At 30.6% G+C, this 22648-nt stretch overlaps 3 protein-coding genes across 9 annotated transcripts; 2 read left to right on the forward strand and 1 right to left on the reverse strand.

The window, feature by feature from the left end:
• The first annotated feature begins 2977 nt into the window (after window positions 1–2977).
• LOC123713818 (protein tipE) lies at window positions 2978–11618 on the forward strand. 5 transcript variants are annotated; one of them, XM_045667702.1, is made up of 4 exons: window positions 2978–3004; window positions 7880–9004; window positions 9319–9360; window positions 10061–11618. In XM_045667702.1, exons 2-3 carry the CDS (start codon window positions 8037–8039, stop codon window positions 9344–9346), a joined length of 996 nt encoding a protein of 331 aa, XP_045523658.1. In that variant the 5' UTR covers window positions 2978–3004; window positions 7880–8036; the 3' UTR covers window positions 9347–9360; window positions 10061–11618. The 5 variants fall into 5 exon arrangements, with proteins under 5 accessions (XP_045523658.1, XP_045523650.1, XP_045523667.1 ...); XM_045667694.1 differs by lacking the exon at window positions 2978–3004 and adding an exon at window positions 3294–3457; XM_045667711.1 differs by lacking the exon at window positions 2978–3004 and adding an exon at window positions 3294–3457 and having other exon boundaries at window positions 7956–9004.
• Window positions 11619–15216: 3598 nt separating this feature from the next.
• Window positions 15217–18315, reverse strand: LOC123710679 (dynein regulatory complex subunit 4). Its single transcript, XM_045662755.1, has 8 exons — window positions 18261–18315; window positions 18129–18168; window positions 17264–17956; window positions 16995–17182; window positions 16348–16466; window positions 15973–16084; window positions 15565–15707; window positions 15217–15368 (listed from the first exon to the last, which is right to left on the reverse strand). Exons 1-8 carry the CDS (start codon window positions 18261–18263, stop codon window positions 15284–15286), a joined length of 1383 nt encoding a protein of 460 aa, XP_045518711.1. The 5' UTR covers window positions 18264–18315; the 3' UTR covers window positions 15217–15283.
• Window positions 18316–18665: 350 nt separating this feature from the next.
• On the forward strand, window positions 18666–21024 carry LOC123710832. 3 transcript variants are annotated; one of them, XM_045663085.1, is made up of 4 exons: window positions 18666–18996; window positions 19170–19286; window positions 19434–19538; window positions 20711–21024. In XM_045663085.1, exons 1-4 carry the CDS (start codon window positions 18757–18759, stop codon window positions 20927–20929), a joined length of 681 nt encoding a protein of 226 aa, XP_045519041.1. In that variant the 5' UTR covers window positions 18666–18756; the 3' UTR covers window positions 20930–21024. The 3 variants fall into 3 exon arrangements, with proteins under 3 accessions (XP_045519041.1, XP_045519057.1, XP_045519048.1); XM_045663101.1 differs by having other exon boundaries at window positions 19434–19508; XM_045663092.1 differs by having other exon boundaries at window positions 19446–19538.
• The last annotated feature ends 1624 nt before the right edge of the window (window positions 21025–22648 follow it).

Below are 22648 nucleotides of genomic sequence, written 5' to 3' on the forward strand. Positions count from 1 at the left end.
TAGCTTACAGAATAATGTGTTTTATCACAACTTATACTAATATTTAAACTACATTATTTAATATATAAGCTTATACAATATCTATAAAACTTCAAAAATATAAAACCGGTCACTCAAATAAAAATTACAAAGTTTATTTTGTGTGAATTATAAATCTTTGTTAATTCAAACAATTTATATATTTTTATATTCATATTGAAAGTTTCCCATATAAATGAGTTTAATATATGGTACATATAAGTAAAAATTTCATTTGAAATGGTTTTATTAAAATCACCTTTTTAAATATGCCTTCGATAAATTAATATTACTGTAATTAAAATTCATTGTATTCTCCTAAGACGTTACATTTTAAAATACATAAAGTTAAAAGCTTTTTCATATCAAATGCAAGTTTGCTAGTGAATTAGAGTTTTCTATTTGCATAAAATTGTGATATTCTTATTGTCAAAAGATAGTTAAAACTGTTATCGTATATATAACTCAAATAGTTAAGTTCTTTCAAGTATAAAATTATGTTTTTAATTATGAATTCTATACTTCTATTTAAAATAACACAGTACCTTTTCTAAATTTGTTGTATAATGTTGTATAATCAAATAACAGATTAAAGTGATGTTAAATTTTTAAAGATATATTTTATCTCAGTCATAATCTGTACAAAAGATGTCTACGAATTCTTCTAAGATTATGTAAATATATTTTAATAAATGTAATATAAGCTTGTAGTGAGCATGCGAGACACAAAGTGTAATAATTAAACGCAAAGCTTTCATATCGATTTGTTTTCTTTGAAAAATGATATCTAATTTATCTAAGCCTACAAACATTTCATTTTATCAAGAGTAATACTTTTCCCTTTCCCTGTTAAATACAAAGAATGGAATGACACACATTTTAGTCTCAACATTCTCCTCAGGAGTCACTTTTGTATCTCGGCAGATACTTGACAGAGGCTGTCCCCTAATTTAGTAAAACAAAATCAGTCATATAGCACTATTGACTACAATATTCTTGTGTATCTGAGTACTTTAGTTAAAAATGCAATTAGGCTCATTTAATTTTCTCTAAAAAAGCATTGTTTTGATTTTTATTGATTGATACAAAATTTTATTTTTACACATTGTTTTTAATGATTAATTTGCGTTAAAATAAATAACAGATAAAAATTTACACGTCTCTCTTCCAACTGAAACGAGGCTATGTAAAACTTTTTAAAAATAAAAATTGCTTATGCATAATATGTATACAAGTATGAAATTCGTACTCTTCTCATTACATTGTTAATACGCCAATGCAGTAGGCTATTCCTAGTAACGTGAGGTCATTCAACTCTTTTAAATATTGAACTTAATGGTATATCGAGACCGCTATAGTTATTTTACTGCCCGTCACAGTTTATATCTGCGTAATTTAGACTCGCGAAACCAATTGTTTTCCAGATATATATATATATATATATCTGGAAAACAATTCCTAGAGACCTACCTTCAGTAGACCCAGTTAATGCAATACACAATAAAATACAAAATGATATTCACTTTACTGACATGGCATAATATATTTGACTATTTATTACTTAAAAGGTTACTAAAAAATTTCTTCTAATCTTATGTTTGATCGTATATAAAATGAAGATGAATAATACTGTATTTTATTTAGGTAACCAAAAAAGGTATTCGCAGTTCTAAGAGAGTTGAATTGTCTGATTTGAAATGTATTTATTCAAATAAAACAAGGTCCAATTACGATTTCCCATCACAAAAGGAATATGGTAGTGTTTTTTGAGCTCTAGATTCTAGAAATAGGTCATAGTCGTTATTACCGTTTACTGTATAGTGTATACCATTTTAGATATTCTTAACTTAACAAAACAATATAACTTGTAGTCTCTTATATCTCGTTAAAAAATATTTATTAAGTTTTTTTTTTGTTTTAAAGAAGTAGTTTTTTGTAGATGATTAGACTCACCTCTATCTAGATCTTAGCATATTTACTAGAATTAAAATTAGCTAAGATTCTGGCGAAGCCTTGATGTTCGCTTTTCGTTGTATTACCTTCAAATGGGCTGTTATAAGTTTTACGTATGTATACCTGTACGTCAAAGTTATCTCCAGTTATTATACAAATGAGTGAAATAAGTTACGGTTCTAGGTTTATGGTTACTTTACATAGCATTACATTAATAATGAAGGTTATACGCGCTACGCCGTAGACATGTTGCGTAGCACTCAACTTAAATAGATGATTTGTTATATAATTATATTTAAAAATTAAACAAAATATTTTCATGCTATAGAAAATTGTTTTTATTTGTCGATATCTTACAAATATACTTCTTCCATTTCATTCCATTCCATTCTTTGTCTGTTCCGGTTTAAATTCTTCACGTACTCATTAACTTAAATATAGGAATATGTTTGAGGCTTAAATTAAAATATTAAATGTAGGTTTTGTCCTTTCGTAAACCTTATTCCATCCTCTTATAATACGTAGTAATACCCATCTAAAATCAACTAAATTGTCATAACAATTAGTTGAGCTGTATATACCTTCAAATGGAGCAAATAATTAAAAAAATATATAATTTATTTGGATTAGTTACATAACCAAGTGTATAAATTAAACGACAATTATGTATCAATCGTTGCCAACTTCTAGAAATATTTGGCAAAAAACTAATTTCGAATGCCATACTAGAAGGTCTTTTCAATCTACCTGGCACCGCGCCAAATGTGTTATTCGGCTATTTCGATTTCAGGGCCCGATGAATCAGTTGCAATAAACTGTAAAGTTTAAGTTGCATGACAAACCCCTAGCGCCCTTAGTTGCTTGATCAAAAAAGATATATGACCCAATACTTGTCATACACTTCCCTTTAATATGCGAGCGAAAATAATCCTTCTTGGTGTGAGATATGTAAAGCAAAGACTGTCTGCCGCCATACAGTCGACACGACACGGTTTTATCGATTCGCCGTACCGACGCGCGCACTCAAATAAAAGTATTATTTTTATAAAAATCGTTTTTAAATTCCATTAAATAATATAATAATAATCTATAATTGATCTATATTTTAAATTTGTGAAACTTCAAAAAAGTTATGCAGCAATAAAAAAATCTAATTCAAATTGAAATTATTCTAATTTGCATATTATTTTCGTAACAGTAATCAAATTATGAAATTAATAGAGCTTTTCCTTTGTTTTCAATAAGCTAATGAAATGAAGCTTTTGAAGTGCCAATACAGTCACGTAAAAGCCTGCGCCCCGTTAGTTGTAACGAAAGCGCGGTTGGGTACCGACGCCTATTCACGAGACAAATATAGATTTTTTATTTTTCACAAAAGACAATGGTTTAGTGTTCATAATTAGTGTTTAGAAAAACAGTTTTTATTTCGACTTTGTACTTTGTGTAGTGGTTGCTTCATAAAGGCTATCGTTGATCCCAGTTAATGGTAAACGCATGTACAAATGTTCAAATTGTTTGATTACGTCTGCAATATGTCAAATTATTTTTATTAAGACACTCTATTGAATACGTAACCTCCTTAATACCATACAAACTTTGATATGACTTGTTAAAAAAGCTCTTTTTTACAGACTTATTGACGTTTAGCACTGTAGAATTGAGCTTTGAGCTTTTGTAATGAAAGGAAGTAGTAAATTCAACTTTAGATACATATGTACGATTTTACGACTGGGTAGTATTTTGAATTGCATAGGCAGATCTTATTTTAGAATTTTATTCAATGTAAGAATATATAATATAATGTGAGTGCAGTTTCAATATTAGAAATATTAAATAAAGAAATATTAATAATTTATTTGGATAAAAGGTGCAAGCAAGTAAATCAAGCTTGGAGTTGACGTGAACAACTAAACTGATTTCCGGATGTTATTACGTAAATGAAAAAATCTTTCAGTAATTTAAGCAAGTAAATGTAGCAGAAAACAAATACTAATAGCGTACGAATGTAAATAATGTGTTTCTAAATAGATTTATGCTACTTAAATTCGATTTGTAAAATTTCACAAATTCCAATATTATGAACTTTTTACTTATTAAATACTTATAATTAGGACATTAATCATTCTAACACACCACTTGCGTTATATTAAGTATGTAGTAACAATCGACGTGACTGCAATTTCATCGATTATGTTATGATAGTAATGATAAACCGTTTTGGATGAAGAATGAAGAAGAAAAAATGCCATACAGTGGCAATGTGTGTGCATTAAGTTGAAAATATATTTCAGGCAAACAACTGGTTAAAAGTTAAACAAATATTGTTTGGCTTTAAGGGAATCGTAAATGTCAAAACCAAATTAATTTCTTCGCTTAATTTGGAGATAGAACTGCTAATAAGAACATTTTTCACAAACAAGAAAACTCTAATTACGTTTGCTTTATTAAGTTTATTAAACATTAATTAATCTTTCGTTAATTTTCTAGTGCATCAACGTTGCGTTCTACTCAAATTGTTAATGATCAATGATCATTATGACGAGATGATTTTGTTCGTAATATTATTCAGAACAATTTAAAAACTACGCATATTGAAGTTATTACTTTTGTTGTTATTTAATTTAACTTACATAATCCCTCAAAGTCATGAAACATATGATTAAAAATAAAACAAAAAAAATGAAAAATGTAAGTAACACTTCACTTGTTACTAAAATCCAAGATTAGAGAAACTTTCTGGGCTTAAACTTTATTTCTTAATATACATTATTAAGAAATCAATAAATGAACGAAATGATGAAAAATGGAACTCTTTACTAAGCTACATTTAGCATCATCTAAATAATTAACAATTTAATTAATCACAATAGTAATTAGCCTTTGCTAGATCAATAGATACAGAACACTGAAGCTAAGGGCGACAACGTGTTGTAGCGCCAATAGACTGTTTGTTTGAACACTAAAGTTATTAAATTAATCAAGTATCATCAATCATATTATATTTGGTCACGCTTACTGTGCTACGCGGTCTTCTTAAATTTGATCATATATAATATTCCTTGATAAATGGATTAACCAATAAAAATTATACAAATTAATAAACAAAAACTGCTTTCAAATCGAATCAGTAGTACCTGAACGTAACGTAATCAAACTCTTTAGCAAAACAATGTTACAGTAAGAACAAACAAAGCCCATTTTAAATGGTTGAAAATAGATAGTATGTAATCAGTTGACGTCAGTTTTATATAAAGCTTAGGTTATGTAATAGTATTTATTGGCAGCACACGAAGAACCAGGTATCAAGGACAGTCAGTGCAGATTGTATTTAAATTTAAACCATTGTTTAATTAAATCTTAATAACGCATGTCTACTTAAATTTACTTTATACAAAAACTAGTCGTTCTAAGAATTAACAAATAGACTGAAAGTTAAAAATTGTCTTTCCACCTACTGTCTACCCAATAGTCCGCTAAGTTGAACCTTTTTTTATAATATATTAGTTGATATCAGATTGTTTATTAATTGACAATCGAGTATCGAAATCCACTGTTTTTCACGTAAATAAAAATAAAGGAAGAGTTATGAAAATCGAAATAAAAATAGAACATTGTTAAATGTTTAGATTTAAAATCAGTAGAAAAATAACCCTTAATTCAATATTATAAATGCAAAGGTCACGTCTGTTTCTATATTTGTTTTATACAATTTTGTATTTTGTAGAAATTGAGTAAGAGAAAATCAATAGGGGAAGATAGATAGGTGAGATTTGTTCTATGTCTATTAATTACAATCTACAATGTTTTGGTCTTGGCCTCAGATACCTGTTTTGTGATATATTTTTAATAGCTAAGTTGGTAATCCTTCTTTGTACCCTCGAAGGCTTTATCAATTTAATTTTTTTATATTGATTAATAACTTTTATGAACCGTAAAAATAATCTTGACTCAAACTTGTAAGTTCACTTTGAAGTACTTTCGAAACCTTTTGGGGTATTTCAAGGACTGTTTCGTTCCTTTTTCTGTTGGCTGTTGGTAACGGATACAGAAATACTTTTGCCTCTTGCCTCACCGTGGGCTGGTTTGCACATGGTAAAATGAATAATGATTTCTCGACATTCAAATAATAGTGAAATAATTTTATTCTCATTGGCGCTTCATACATTTAATTAACAAAAAAATTAAACGAATCTTATTAAAACATTAACATGAACTAGGTTAAAACACACGTTCGTAAAACTGAAAAACCTTAATTGCATAAACACGCACAGGCTCACTTGACCCCCTTTAGTATTGCACTCGGGAACAACCCAGGTTATACTTAGACTGGACCATTTTCACAAGCCAAGGTCGGGCTACGGGTACTAGCTACTGCAGTATGTTTACAATAGTCAAAATTCTTTATGTCTCGGAGGTCAGGCGGAAGATCAAAGCTCAGATAGTAAGACAGTGAATACATATTTTTCTCCACATACATGCCATTTTTGTAAATTAGTAATTTGTATAAAAATGACAAACCATTTTTTTTTTCATTTTTTAACTTGTAAAAAGGCCATAATCCTTTATTATTAGTATGCAGTTTCCAGAAGAAAAGACGCGCTTATAAAAACTTTGCGTTATGATCCTGCATAATTTGTTTCATCTTTCTATTAGTGAATTTTGGCGATCATTCCCGTAAACTGAGTCTAGTCAGATGCAGCAACTCCTCTGCAGTCGTTTAAGCTATCCACTCTATAATATTACGTAACCTTGTTGATTAAACAGTATTATATAAACTGATTTAGTCTTAGTTATTTGAATAAAATACATCCAATTCAACAGTAGAATACTGATAATTTTACATATAATGTTTCACTTTCTTGTTAACACGTATTCCTATTTTTCAATCTTTAACTGTATTAACTAATACATATATTCGTATTAAAATGGTTAGTTATTGAAATTATTTTACCAACAAAATCAACATGAATATTAACGTCTTGCTATAATAATATATTATGTTTGTTTACATTTTATACACTACAGCCGTGATATATTTGACACATATTATTAGACATCCAAGCCTCTTTTCCCGACACAGAAAGCTAAGAAAATACTTGTGTACAGTGTGGGGTATTTTTGTGATAAATACGTTTCACACATGTTAAATAAAAAGGTTTTGAAACTGTAGGTGTAACATGTATTATTTTCAACTCTACCATATATAGCTTCTAATAAACACGCAAGTCCGTTCAATAGGTATTCTTGTGCAGCCAATCAGGTCGGAAACCGACGGCATGCCCTATTTATAAACTTGATTAAACGACGGAAAATTTGTTTATACATTAGGTTAAATAATCAGCTTAACGAAATTATGTTTTCAATATACAAAACAAATAAAAGATTAAAGGTAACCTTTATTTTTTTGAAAAAATTTCTGCCTGTAAGTTACAGTTAGATAAAGTGTGGTGCTTTTTATTCAGTCCACAGTCCTTTAGTAACTTGCTTGTTCTCAAAAGGTGTTTAGGTTCAGGTTTATAATGAGAAAGTTATAGATTTTATTTAGCACAGCTTTAAATAAAAAATAAAAATCAATAAAAGCTTACTACGTGATTTTAAATTGACAGTAATCGTTACGAAATATCACAATGGAAGCTTGAGCTTCAAATATTACAACAGAAATATCTGGCAGGGCTCTGGGCCAGTGGTCGAATCAATACAGCCTACATACCGTGCTCAGACAAGCTGGCGTCAGGAATTCTGTACTTACATTCCACTCTAATAACGTTAATTGTGCTATATGGTACTCACATTAATGACTACATATTAGACTAATTCTACCTTATGTATAGCATAACCTTAGTTCTGCTGTACATGCACAAAAACTCCAGATCACGTAGTTTCAGATTTGTACTTGTATATTTTTCAGTAAATAGCCTTTATAAAGCATTCATATTTAATAAAGATGTAAATAAAACTTTTAAAATTCATGACGTTGATTCAAGTGCTAAAGACTAATAAAGCTTGAAATGATACAGCCGAGCTGAAACAAGCGCTATGATCGCTTCTAGCGAACTCACGCCAACATGGCCGACGAAGAAGAAAAACTGCCGATACCTCCCACATTCCTTGAGAAACTTCTCTTCTACACAACAGCAACTTTCGTCCTTCTCGCAATCTTCAGTCTCTTTGCCTTCCTTTTTTTAGTACCATTCGTCATAGAACCAGCATTTACGACTATATTTATGCAGTTTGATCCTGTCGCAGCATTGTGTGTAACAACAGAAGTTAAACAGTTGTTTGGCGTGAGTAACTGCTCATGGGCATCATGCAGAGAAGGCTGCACTAAAGATCTTTTCGAGTGTACACAAATTAGAGTAAACTATAAACTGGGATACGCACCAAATATCTCAGCAACTGAATACGAGGAGCTTATCAGAGCTGAAAGATCTTTACGAAAAGATTACGAATACGAAAATTACGAGTCACCAATAGATAAAATAGATCCAGAAATGGAACAACAAGAATTAGAAGATATAGCACCGACTGGTCTACAAGGTGAAGACTCGGAATGGTACTTTACAGGAGCAAGATTATTTCCAAATGTTAAGGGATGCGGATATCCACCGATTTTGAATTGTACAGTATTCTATGGAAAGTATAAGCCAATTGGCAATAATTATACTTGCTACTATAGCCGAATTGATCCTGGATTAGTGATCACAGAATTAGATATGTGGCAGAACACGCTCAATTTAGTTTACGCCATGGCTATACCGATTCCATCCTTTATCATTTCGGTGATATACTTAACATTTGCGTACTTCAAAATATATAATACTGAAGATGAATCCGAACAAGCGCCTTTACAGAGTGATGCGGAGGCAATGGCTACAGGAGATGATGGAAAGCCAACTACTCCTGGTTCGGACACGTTTAGAGAAGATCTAGCATGTTTTGGTCATCAATTGAAGTTACAACTAGCTAACGATAAGCCGAAAGATGGATTTGAATCAAATAGTCCTCCAATTTCAAATTCGGCTTCATTGTCTGGGTAAGATCCTTTACAATACTTTAAACATAAAATATTAAATTTCGTTTTACACTTACTTGATTATTTTTAACGGATTTAGTACAAATGCAATAATATTTTTTTGGCATACAATCCGTTAGGAATAAGATTGCTGCGATGATTGATATAGAAATATGTTAGAGTAGTGTTTTTATTACATGATGTTAGAAATGCATGTCTGTAGTTTCAAATAAGAGTTAAAATTGATCTTAATCTGGTTCTCTAAATTAACGTTGTTCTAATTTCAATCAAGTTGTGTTCCATATCAACTGTATATATATATATCTCTTCAACAGGACCAAATCATCTTTCGTGAACGCCTAATGAAAGTCACCAAGGTATGGTGAATGAAAATGCGCTTCAAAACTTTTGTCCATACCGTTTGATCACAATATGATTTATAAGCACCTACCCACTGTTACGAGCCACGCAATTATTGAATTTTTGCTTTCATTGTCTTTAACTGTTCTTCGCGAAGATATTATGAGCTTGAGAATGAAGCTACTTCATTTGTTTTCTTCTGATGTAGCTATTAACAAGTAAGGTGCATTGTTTACTTAAGCAAGAATAACATATTGTTCAAACACTATATTTCCGTTCACATTATCTGTTGCATCACGATCGATACTGCTTCAGCCTCTGTTTGTTTTCCATTATCAAAACAAAGTGCTTGTTTTGTTGGACTTTTCAATTATTTTTCCTGGAGGCTTACATACAATTAAAACCTACTTTATATAGTTGAAAATGGAATGCTTAATTTGCATTTCTTTCACGACATTATGATTTTGTAGTTATGTTTAGTGCAAACGTTTTTTATCATTATTTTGGATTGTAACTTTTTTATTAGCACTTTAGAGAATAATTTTATTCAAAAAAATTAGTAATTTAAAAGAAAATTGTATGTGATTTTAATATACAAACGTGTTGAGCTGACCATTATATTTCTAAGTTACCTTTCTCAAATACATTAATTCTGAAATACTTTTATATTGAAGAAGATATATACATATTATTAATATAATTAAATTCTAATTACAGATGACAGGGCTCCTGAAGAGGCTTCGGGTATCAAGTATACCATGAACTGACGTGAAAAGACAAAAATGATCACCTGGCCACAGTCATGCTTTCACGGTCACCTTTCACGTGATCGCTTGCTGCTTTTCCGAGAAGAAATAGCTTCCAAGTGAAGTGACAATTTGAAATGTGTTGTGAAATTGTTTATTTTTCGTGACAGCAAAACTTAATATACTATACTATAATGAATACGAAAACATTTTAAAACCACACCGCCGATTTTTATTATAGAAACAAGTAACATAAATGTATTGCAATTTGGAAACAATACAAAGAAATATTTAACTAACGATAGCGCAATTCTAAGAAGTTGTCACGAAAATAGTTAATTTAGTTCTAAGTTCTAATTTAGTTAAAAATCACATGGCGCTTATGTATAGAAGATTGTTTAAAATTATGCTGTGTTTATGAAATGCACCATAACACGTACACAAAATGTTTCAGAAAATTTAATTATAATTATTTATATGTAATGCATTGAATGATTTAAAAGCTAAGGGTACTCGAAAACAATACTAAGCTAGTACACAAATATTTTGTACAATTCATATACCATGTTATAAATCGATTCAAAAAATCGTCCCTGCCTACGAGTATCGATTTTCCGTCCCATGCTTTTTAAAAATTCAACGATACTTAATGTCCATAGCAACCCGAATCGACTATCTAATTAAGGCTATTGACCCAAACTATATATAATTTCTTAAAAGCCTCCTAACGCTATTTTCCGTCTAAAATGCTCAATATTAAAATTTCAAAAGTTAACACTATACAGGCCCGATTTCGCAAACTATTTATATAAGATCTTTCAAATCGTACAGAACTTTATGCTAAAAGTAATTGCTATAATATGATTAAAATGCTTATTTTGTCTTCTACCTTTCTTTTTCTATAATAATATAAGACTTTACTGGTAGTAATTCATGTCCATAATACAATAATTAAATTTTTGAGTTCCAATATTTTTGTGTACTTTGAAATAATTATTGTATATATAGCAAGCATTTTCTATCAAACTTATTCTATGAAAAAAAAAGCTTTAGTTTTTAAGCTATTTCCACATGTGCTACATATGTAATAATAATGCTTAAAATGTATACATATTGACTTGAATTGTAAAACAAATAGAATTCAATGCTATGAAAGTATGAATATTAAAACATACTATTAACGAAAATTTACCTATATAGGTGGAATTTTCATGATGATAACATAAATATGATATTAAAATTATTGAATATTCTGGTAGAACGTACTTCTAAATGATCGCTTGGCAAATTTAAGACCGTATGTTATCCAATGTATCTTAGATGCGTTTTATAATTTTTTAAAGTAATCAAATATTCGAAAATAAAAAAATAAAAATGTTTTTATTCATTATAAGTACATATGCATTACAATGTGTAAGATTTGGAAATCCTTTTAAGTAAAAAATATAATATATAAGTTTAAAACGTTCACATATTTTTATAAAAAATCATCATCACAATAATAAGTCGAATTAATTCTATTTGTTGTACTTAAGAGGCTAAAATTATATTATAACTTTTTTATAATTATATTATAACTTTGTTATAATATAATTTTAGCCTCTAATGTAAGCCGCTTATGTAAATTGCAATAAAGCTTAAATCGACACTACTTGAAAAATTAGTAATATGTATGCAATGCTATTATTATTTTTTACCTTTATATATACCTCTATGTAGTTTATATAGAGTTCATAAATATATTCATAATTTGGAATAAATTATTGTTCGATAAGACATTGATAACAATATTAAATTCATAAAAATTTTGGCAAATATAATTTGGATATTCGTGTATTAGGGAAATAAATGTTGACATTTATAGATGATTTAAATATAAAATAATTATAAGAACGCTTAGACTGTGAAGAAATTATATTAAAATTAGATTATCGCAAAAAACCCACGCGCACATTTAGATTATAAAATTAAAGGATGAGACTTGTAAAAACACTTAAGATTTTGAAAACACACTCTAGTTATGTTTATTTCAACTTCTTTCATACATCTTCATCTGCGAAATATATGCGTAGGTAAAAGCGGATTTTTATAATTAGTTATGTATTGATATTATAATATATAAATCTCCTAGTACACCGAACACATAAAAGTTAATATCCAAGGTCAAAGTAAAAAAATCAATAAATAAACTGATAACATTTCATAGAAACTAAATCTCTGTTAACATAAAGACAAGCCAAATAGCTAGCAATGCCTCAAATTGGAACTCTTAGGTTGTACCCCGTTGTACGCTGGCTACTTTGTCATCTTTACAAGTCTCACCCTTCCAAATGCAATTATTTAATAAAACCAATTAAATATTTACGCTTCTTTAACTTTACGATTAACTCATAATTAAGATATTTTAAAGTGATTTTTGTCACACTTGATACGTAATCAAGAAATCAAAAAGCAATGACATTATATCAAACAGTAATTGTCAATTTAATTTTATTAAATATATTTTGGTTGTGTATTTAACTAAGCCTATTTTTTGTAATTAAAATTTTTGTAAACTTTAAATTCTCTTTATTAATGTACATAATTATGTAAAGGTTTGATTGTTGTTGTCTTTAAATCACTATTATTAATATTTTTAATGTTCCTTTAAAAATCTTTGCTTCTATGTGATATTGCTTATGTGATGAATAAAATTAATAAATTTATAAAAAATAACGTAGCTATGTCCCTAACACTTGTAATTAAACGAAACATATTTAGTATTATTTTGAAAGAAAACCACAAACACTGCCAATAAGTTGTCACGCTTTCGCAACCTGTCCATATAAAATAAGAACATAAAGAACAAAACAATGGTATTATTATTTAAATTATAAACAAAATTATTATTATTTATATAAATAGTACTTTTGTTTTTCAATATAGAGCACACCTTTCATTTTGTTTTATGATTATTCAAACTTTTTATCAATTTCTCTCTCAGAGATTTTGTTATTCAAATTATAGAATGCAGTTATTGTAGCTTCGTAATATTCACCGCTCATTTAAATAACTACCCTCAATAAAGAGGTAGTACAAAACATTAGTAAATTTAAGTCAATAAAAAACTAATTAATTAGCTATGAAAGCGTGCGCGTAATCAATGGTTGTAATAATTTGTGTTGCAATAACTTTCCTAATAAATTAATGTGCCTCAAAGGACACCAAACGCATTTGCTGCATTTGCTGATGTATATAAACGGTAGAGGGCACAAGTTAATTTAAGCCTTATATGTGTTAAGCTATTAAAGTCCTATGACATAATAATGTCTGCAATTCCAAACATTTGGAGCGTAAAAAATATTTTCTAATTTAAGCAATTGAAATCCTGAAATGTAAATATTATTTTATTACAATTGTGACATTATGGCTGTTGTAATAATAAGTATTTTAATTGACTTTACAAGCACGCTTAGCTACATCCGCTTTATTAACTTATTTAGATAATATTGTTATTGTTCCAATAAAATGAGCTTTATCGTCAGGTGCCGAGTTATAAGCCGCGTTCTTATTTATTGGCGAACAAATGTAATCTCTTTTACGACTAGAAGGCGGCCAGTGCTTATAAATGGAGACATAAATTAATAACATGCGTGAGATATTTTAAGTAAATTTTTGTCACATTCGTAAAAATCTAGCTCATTTTATTGTCATAATTATTTCGCTGGCGAAACTTATTTTTAAACTGTTGCCTTAATATATCGTTTTGTATTATATAATATAAATCTAGTAGTAAATATAACATTTATTGGCTTCAATAACGACTTTTATTTATTCATATTGACCTTTCCGTGACGTTCGCCTAGGGAGAAAATAATTAATTTGAAAGGTCATAAAAATAACTGTAGCCTTCGGAATATCGAAGTACAGTCTAAATACGATGTAATGACATCGAAGGGATTACTCATATTTCGTCGTAAAAACCGATATTCGTGACATCCGATGACGTTGATATTAAGTACCTAATACAATAGAATTCAGCTGGGACCTCTGATTTTTGTCAATATAACCGGTATGTTGGTCTAATCGATGTCGTCGTAAAGAGATTTGACTGTATTTTGATTTTACTATCTGTCCCCGCTTCTTAAAAGACATTATATACTACTACACAAAAGGTTAACCCTCAGAAAAAAGTAATAGATTTTTAGATAAGGCAAATCTCAATTCCGAATCTTTCCCGTTTTAGATATCTTTCTCTACTGTTTAATTAATAATATTTTGAAGATAGATTGGAAACCCTAACAAGTTACTGATTTTTTGGAGTATGATATGCTTATTTACTCAGGTTGTATACATTTATTGTACATGATGATTTATTGTGAATGAAAACAATGATTACTTATTGGAATATTCGGGGGTTGTCGATCAAAAGTCTGAGTGACGTGCTTAACCAGTGTGCTGGTACATCAAGTGGATACTTAAGGAAATATTTAACAGCGAAAATAATGTTATTATAAACTAAAAATTATTTCAGTAGTCGTTAAATGTTGACAGAAAAAAATTATAGAAATTACAATTTGCAATGCCATAAGTACAAAACAGTCACGTTTTCAACCTACATCAAAAATGTTCCTCACAAGATTTCATCATGTCCTTGTAAAGTATAAATAAAGTATATCTCATGAATTCTTAAAATATTGTAATAATAAAAAAAACCCTTATACATTTTAGTGTATTCACTCTCGACGTGTGATGATAGTATATAATAAAAAATCTATATTTTATAGTAGACTGTGGTCTGTGTGTGCAAAAGAAACTTTTCTCTAAGTTAAATTTATGTTTAATGTTGCGTGACGCTGTTCCGCTTTAACTGATAAAATGGTTTTGGAGAATTCATAAACATAATTTATAAAATTACCATCTAGTGCAATGCTAAGGTAATATTTTAATTACGTATCTTGGATTTAGAACAGTCTCTTATTTAAATACTGAAAGTTCATAAAAACTTTGATAGATGGCACTGTAAAGTAATTTAACTTTAATAAATATTATAAGGCAATATGATCAGTATATTTATATATTTTAGTGACCTGGCTTATGATACAATTAATTAAGTTTTTTTTATAATTAATAAGTAAAATTTTGATAGATGGCAGTGTAAGAAAAAGTTTAATGTATAAAATTAATATAAACATATTAGAACCGATTTATAGAACTAGATTTGGTCTTTCGTGACCAATCCGGCAGGACCCTGACCAATAACTGGAGATAATCCAGCGACAGCAACAGCTTTCAATGGTCTGTAAAGATAAAGAAATGTTGTCACTGAATTTTTGAACTTATAATTAATTGTTTTTTAATTAAAATTATTTTTGTAAAAAGTATCTAGTAAAAACAATGACTTGTCAGAAGAACCTAACGACGTTATAAAAACACTAGTATATGAAAAACCGAATAACTACGTAGTTACTAGTTACGACCATAGATGGCGCTTACTTAAATCCAAGTTCTTCAGTCGGTACACCCAACTTTGCCAGCTTTGCTTCATAGGTAGCCAACAAATCATCGTGCGCTTTTCTTAGTCTTGCTGCTTCATATCGGAGATCTTCTACCTGTGTATCTTTTAGTTTGAGAAGTTCCTGTAAAGTGTATCGTAATTTTATTGACAGTACCGAGAATTAGTATTTTTGAGTATGTGTTTGAGCTTTAATGAAAACACTACTATAAAAAATCTCCTGAGACTGGGTAGGATTTTCATAATGGCAAATAAGTTTTTCAGATTTAACCCCAAGATCTCGTGGTCAGCAGTTAAATATCAACATTAGAACATCCATAATAATAATAATATAGGTTAATGGAAAAATGATAAATATTAGGTCCTAACATATTATCCAATATACTTACATGTATTTCCCTTGGTCCCATATCTCGGGCCTCCACATTTTTCAACTTCGTTTCCAATAAGGCTGTTTTTAAGGATGCGCGTTGTTGCACTTCTAATACTGCTCTTGAGAACCTAAATGGAAAATTACGATGAAATACCTTTGTATCCCAGCTCACACTTACATATTAGGCAATGCTTGTATAGTTACAAATTTTTTTTTTAGATTTAGGCATTATTGTTTTTGTAAGAATATTATGTAATGTTAAATGATATGAAGAAATATGTAACAAAAACAGGCGGAGATATTACCCACGTTTCTCTGGATTTACGTGGAACCGGTTTACAAATTAATAATTTATAACTAATATTTGTATTTGTAAGAAATTTCATGATACCTCGCTTTCAATTCATCCCTTTCCGTTAGTACTCTATCGAATCGAACTTGTAAAACTTCATATTCCCATTTCAATACCTCGAATTGCTTTTCTAGTGAGGCTAATTGTTTCGTTTTCGCCTGTAATATTATTTATTAAGGCGTATATAATTATTATAACATAAGACAGTCAAATTGGTGCGCAGTCACTTTGATATTATGCTAGTTTGGCTGAGTTTATTGTTATATTCTTAATAGGCTATTTGAGAAGATCATTACAGAATACATAAGTGACCATAGAATCTATACAAATTGTTGTTTTCTTAGACTAGGCTTTCAAAATTCGCGAAAATGCTTTTATAGGCGTGTAGGAGTCCCTATTACGTATTTGTACGATGTTTTTTAAAATATATCTTATATTTTGTCAAAAACAGTCTCCAACGAAAGAATACTCCAGCAGAGTATTAGGATTAGACAGGTGAAGATTATTGACAAACATGCTTCATCATCATTGATTCGAGGGTGACTTTTTTGTGTCACGTGACTGACGTACAAATATCAATATGTTTATAGTACATGATTTTTTTTTAATTTAAAATTTTAATTACTTTCAATAACACTTTATTTTTTATACTGTCAGCCTATGCTTTATTGACATATTTTACTTACAGCAAGAGCCGCTTTATCTCTATCATAGTTGGACATCTGTCGTTTTAATTCCTTGTTGTCTATAATTGCAGCTTCAAGAGGCTCCCGGAGACTTTTACTCTCTGCAACAGCGTCTCTTGCAATTTTTTCAGATCTTTCTTTTACCTTTTGCATATCCTCCATTTGTTGTTTTAGACTGCTTATCAATCCTGAAAATAGAGGTGTCATTAGCGGTATTCTCTGGCTTCTATAATTTTTTTATAAGCATTTATAAAGTAAGTCTGACTTACCTAAATTATTTAGTGTAATGTCATTGTAATAATTCTTCAAATCCGTAAAGGCCCTTTCATGATGTGCAATGAGCTCTGAGAGTTGTTTGTTCTTCCTTTCTTCAACCTCTGCTATTTCTGTTCTATGCTTTATTGTCAACTCTACCTTTGTTTCTTGAAGTTTTCTTTCAGCTTTGTCTTCAATCTGTCGGGCTCTTTCTTCAAAATCTGATCGAGTTTTCGATAATTCTTCGGCATGCATCAGCTTTGCGCGACGAAGTTCATCTTGAGCTGCTAACATCTTTTCTCTAATCTCTTGTCTTAGCGTTCGTTTATCATTCAGCAGCTCCAACTCTTGTTCCGTAAATTCTTCTTTGGCTGCTTTTAGAGCTACTAAATTTTCGGCCCTCAAAGCTGCTGCAGCTGCTTGCTGTTCATATTTTAAATGTTTTATCTTTTGCTTTTCTGTTTCCAATATTGCTTCATTTTCCTCTTGCGACTCTTCGGTAGCACGTTCCCTATTTCTTAATTCTGCTTTAGCTTCTTCTAGCTGTTGTCTAGTTATTTCCCAGAATGTTCTTATTTTATCTCTTTCCAATTGAAAGTAATTTCTTTCTTCTCTTTCCTTATCAAGTTCTTCTTTTACTTTGAGCGTAAATTGCTCTAGTTTCTCCCGTGTCATCTCAGATGTGTCGACTCCATCGATAATAATTGCTAAAAAGTATTGATTGTGTAGAATTGTTATTTCATTAAGTATGATAATGTATTAGGTGCCTTCAGCACTGGAGTTAAGAATTATATTAATATCTAGCCTATGTATGAACATATCAAAATCTATTGTGTGGTAGATACTTGAAAGACTTTTTGTTATATTGTTTTATTTTACCTGGCGCCTTCTTCCCTGCTCCTTTTCCTCCTTTTGGTGGCTGGAAATACATAATGATAACATATAATAATTTATCGTAACCATTTAGTAAACTTTCTAGTACATAAAAATAAACACTTAGGATATACATACCATTTTGTATAACTTTTATTAGAAATTAAAAAAGTTAAAAGCGGTTTTTTTCTGCCAAAGTCGTGCGATGGAGTATATAAACAATAACGTTGATTATGTGGTAACTATCGACAACGAGTTGTTATGGTAACTAGGAATGCGTGTGTTGCCAACCTCCACAGGCACCTAAATATTTATTTATTTTTGACTTTATTGCATGCGTATTAAATAAAATGTGTAAAACATGATTTTGTAATGGCCTTATCGATTATAAATAAATCAAATTATGGTGCCGATTCAAGACTACATATGTGATAAAAATGTATTACACCTTGCATGTAATATTAAATAATTAAATAGGAGATACTTTACCGATTAAATATACCTCTTTGGTAGCAGTTTGCCATAAGCAAGTTGTCACAAATTTTCGTGTTATACAAATTACAGGTGTTATGGACGCATAAATGAAATTTTTCGTTTAATATAAAATTAAAAGTCCCCGCTGTCTAGATCCAAAATGATACAAAATTTAATCACATTTACGTTGTACAGTGCGGGTTTCTTCAGTTTAGTTATCGTCGATTATCTTCTTGGAAATGGCTTTGTGGACATGTTTGAAAGGATTGCGTGTAAAATTATATGTTTTGTAAGGAAAACCATTCGGGAAGAGGAAAAACTGGTAACAACGAGCACAGATGCCGTTATTAGCATTCCGTTTTTACTAACTGAAGTTTTGTTACTTGGGTTTTCTATCGCAGTAAGTACTAACATGGGTTCTAATTTTATTTTAAACCTAAGTACATCCTTTTTTTATATAAAATATAACTAATTTAGTCGTAGTTAATAATGTTACCTTACCTTTTGTTTGCCCATTTATTATTATTATTTAAGTTATAGTTGTGACCCTAATTAATCTTTGTTATTTTTTAGTTTCTTAATAAATACAAACAAATGCGATTTGGAGAAAAAATTGATGAGCTTCTGAAAGACAGCCGGGATGCGTTGCGTGAAACAAACGAATTTATTGAAAAGTGGCGCCTGCGCAGGGTATTTTATTTTCAATAGATTTCATTTATTGCTTAGTGATGAAATTCCAGAATCTTCGAATTGTCACTTTTATTTTGATCGATTGTTTTTCTATTATATTTTTGATTAAATGTATTTGAAGGTAACTATTTTAAATATTGATTATAGCTTAATTGGCAGAGCGCTAACGAGTATACATATTTGGATGAAGAACCTCAGGAAATCAAGCCTTACGAATTGGAGGTGCCTATTTTGCACATGGCTATAATAGATGTAAGTATAGGTCGTACGTTACGACAAAGAGAAGTAAAAAAACGGTATTATGTAAAGGTGAAACTTCTTCATGGCCCTATTTTTCGAAAAATGATCTACTATATGCAACTTTACAGAAATAGGTTGAATAAAGTTAAATTAGATAAAGTTTAACAAAAGGCTTCTATTATCATAGACATAAATACAACAAGTACAATTATTTTATTTTACCTTATTACTACTAAGATTATTAACTGAAATGAACTGAACTTCAAACGGCAATCACGAAACTTGAAGGCTTCCAAAGGCTTGCCTTGTCCGCTGCTAGCGGTTGGATGAGAACAACTCAAACTGCAGCAATGGAGATAGCCCTGCAGATTGTACCTTAGGACCTACACATACAGCAGGAGGCAGCCCTAGCTGCCATCAGGATTATGGTATTGGATCTATGGGAAAAAATCACTAAAGTGCACACACAGTGATTCTCTACAGGGCAATAGAGTATCAACCTCTTATAGCTGCGCCATGTGATAGAATCACTAACCAACTAATATTTAACAGGAAATATGATATACACTGACGGATCAAAAACAGGGTGTGGCTCAGGCGCTGGCATATTCTCTCTTGATCTCAACATCAACATAATAGGTGTACTTTACCCTTAGGCACATAGGGCACGATTTTTCAATGTGAATGTGTTGCTCTAATCGAAGTAGCCAGAGCCAAGCAGCGGTTAGGAATTAATGACTTTTGCATTAAGTTCATATCCGATAGTGCATAAGTGCTGCTGGCGCTCGGAAACAAAAAGACAAACAGCTCTCATACTGGAGATAGAATTATTACTATCATTGTTATCGTTATTATATATTTTTGTCATTAATTGCTTCGAATCTCTTCGAATCAACCGTGGTAGGGACAAAAAAAAGATGACGCGTAACCGAAAAATGTGACGGTACATTTTTTTTCCAACGCCGATAAACAAGTTTCACTTCAATAAATTTGTATTTATTTTATTTTTCCCTTTTGCATATAGAACAGAGAGTAAACGAGCAGGAGGCTAATCTGATGTTAAGTGATACTGCCGCCAACGGACACTCACGATGTGACAGGGCTCGCGCGTCCCTTGGCGGCATTTTAAGAATTAGTACGCTCTTTTCCTGAAGTGTAATTCGAACATATTTTTGTAATTCCAGACGTTAGGAACAACTAGAAGTCAACCAGAACGAGGTGATGCAGGAGATACAATAAATATTACCGATTCCACTCTTCTATCTGTAACATCGCTTTTAGATGATGACTACGAATCAGTGGCGGAACCAACGAGTGATGAAAATATTAATTTTACTTTGGAAAAATCACTGTCTGATTTCAAAGACCGATTCTTATGGGACGTGATGGAAGAGGACGAGTGATTTAAGTGTTATGTTCGGCTTGTCAAATTTTGTCAATTGTTTTTTAATTAAATATAAAAGACACATTTGTACATATTGGTTACAAAGACCGTTCATGATTTCGTTATATTTTAGACGTTACGTTTTATAAGCATAATATTAGTATTAGTCACGTAAGTTGACCATTGTGCATTGGCTATTGGGGAACGTTTAGTATGAACATAATAAATATACACGGCCTCTGTGCCTCAGACCTGTGAGCCTCAGACTTATATGATGATAGTGGACAAATAAACATGTACCTACTATATATAATGTTCGCAAGTGCAATATTCTTAAAGGTGGTTATGACTATCACGCAAAGTTCATCTGAATGAGACTAAAAGACGTTATTTGCTCACATAACATAGGTTTTATTTAATGAAAAGAGTAACACTCGCTAATAGTGTTCTTTAAGTAAACTTTAAAAATGTGTTAAGTAGTATGTGTTACGCAGTATATGCGATGTATACGTACTGTATACATCGCATCAAATGTCCTAATCTCGTGTTATTAAAAATACCTCTAATAATATAAAGTGACTAAATCATAGTTCGTAAGCCTTAATCCCACAAAGCGAACCACACTTTTAGTGTCAATTCGCAAATACCAGTAATCCGTTGATATTAATTTAACACCCCACATCACTAACATTCTTGGACCTAATTTCAACCATACTACCTCGTAATAAGAGCGAATTTAATAATCAGTAGTTATGAAATTTATTAGACTCTATTACAATGTGATAAGAATGCTTTTTCATATCGCTTTGATGTGATTAAGGGTGTCTCAAATGTGATATAATTAGAAGCGTAGCAAAAATCCTCGAAGCTGTTAAGAAGCTTATATAAAAATGTATTTTGTTTTGCCCTAAGACGCCCTTTGAATATATTTTCTGACTATGTACTTGCATCTTTTAAATCACATAAAGAAAACGGAAATATGTAAGTATTACAACAAGTAAGGCAAGTAGGTCCGCCTTCAGTCCCAGTAAAGCCGGGTTCTGCACAATGTTTTCCTTCACCGTACGAGCGAGTGTTAAATGCGCACACAGAAAGTCCATAGATGCGCCGGGGTTCGAACCTACGAATTTAGGGATGTGAGTCGCACGCTATATCTACCGGACAACACTTCTCCACTGATCTATCAGGACACCGTTTGTATAGGTTTATATGTTGTTATAGACAACTTTATTGTTACTTTAAAAGGCCTTTGTTGTAGATAACAAACTTGTATTACTACTACTAATTTAATTTATTCCTTATCATACAGTTTTATAGTCAAGCTAAGACATAGTTATACAAAAATAATGCAAGTATTTTTTTTATATACCGACGATTAGATGCTACCCACAAGCAGTCTATAATTTAGTGAAGCTCACACAAATGACAAGTGTGGCTACAAGCAATGCCTGTGATTACCCTCTTTCTTTCAAGTAATTATAGTATAATATGCTACTTGTAGTCTAAGAGCTATCTTGTATTTTCACTATAATTCATGTATGACTTAGCTCTACTTTGTTCAAGTTAAGTTGAGGTTTACCTAATATTGTCGTGAAAGATTTAAATCATTTTAGATATTAGCTATTATGTATCTATGTCGATGTCGTCCCATAAAAAAGTGACATGGGCCAAACACATTTTTCATGTTCATAATTCAACTTTTTATAAGTTCTAACGTGAAAAAAAGAATTCCGGCCGC

The sequence above is a fragment of the Pieris brassicae genome, chromosome 1 (genome assembly GCF_905147105.1).
Source record: "Pieris brassicae chromosome 1, ilPieBrab1.1, whole genome shotgun sequence".
Lineage (NCBI taxonomy): Eukaryota > Metazoa > Arthropoda > Insecta > Lepidoptera > Pieridae > Pieris > Pieris brassicae.

Coding starts and splice junctions, on each gene's coding strand:
- LOC123713818 (XM_045667702.1), top strand. CDS start 8,037: ATGGCCGACGAAGAAGAAAAACTGCCGATACCTCCCACATTCCTTGAG. Junction 9,005..9,318: donor AATTCGGCTTCATTGTCTGG/GTAAGATCCTTT, acceptor TCTCTTCAACAG/GACCAAATCATCTTTCGTGA.
- LOC123710679 (XM_045662755.1), bottom strand. Junction 16,467..16,994: donor GAGATAAAGCGGCTCTTGCT/GTAAGTAAAATA, acceptor ATAATATTACAG/GCGAAAACGAAACAATTAGC. Junction 15,369..15,564: donor ACTGAAGAACTTGGATTTAA/GTAAGCGCCATC, acceptor TTATCTTTACAG/ACCATTGAAAGCTGTTGCTG.
- LOC123710832 (XM_045663085.1), top strand. CDS start 18,757: ATGATACAAAATTTAATCACATTTACGTTGTACAGTGCGGGTTTCTTC. Junction 19,287..19,433: donor AAAAGTGGCGCCTGCGCAGG/GTATTTTATTTT, acceptor TATTGATTATAG/CTTAATTGGCAGAGCGCTAA. Junction 19,539..20,710: donor TGCACATGGCTATAATAGAT/GTAAGTATAGGT, acceptor TTGTAATTCCAG/ACGTTAGGAACAACTAGAAG.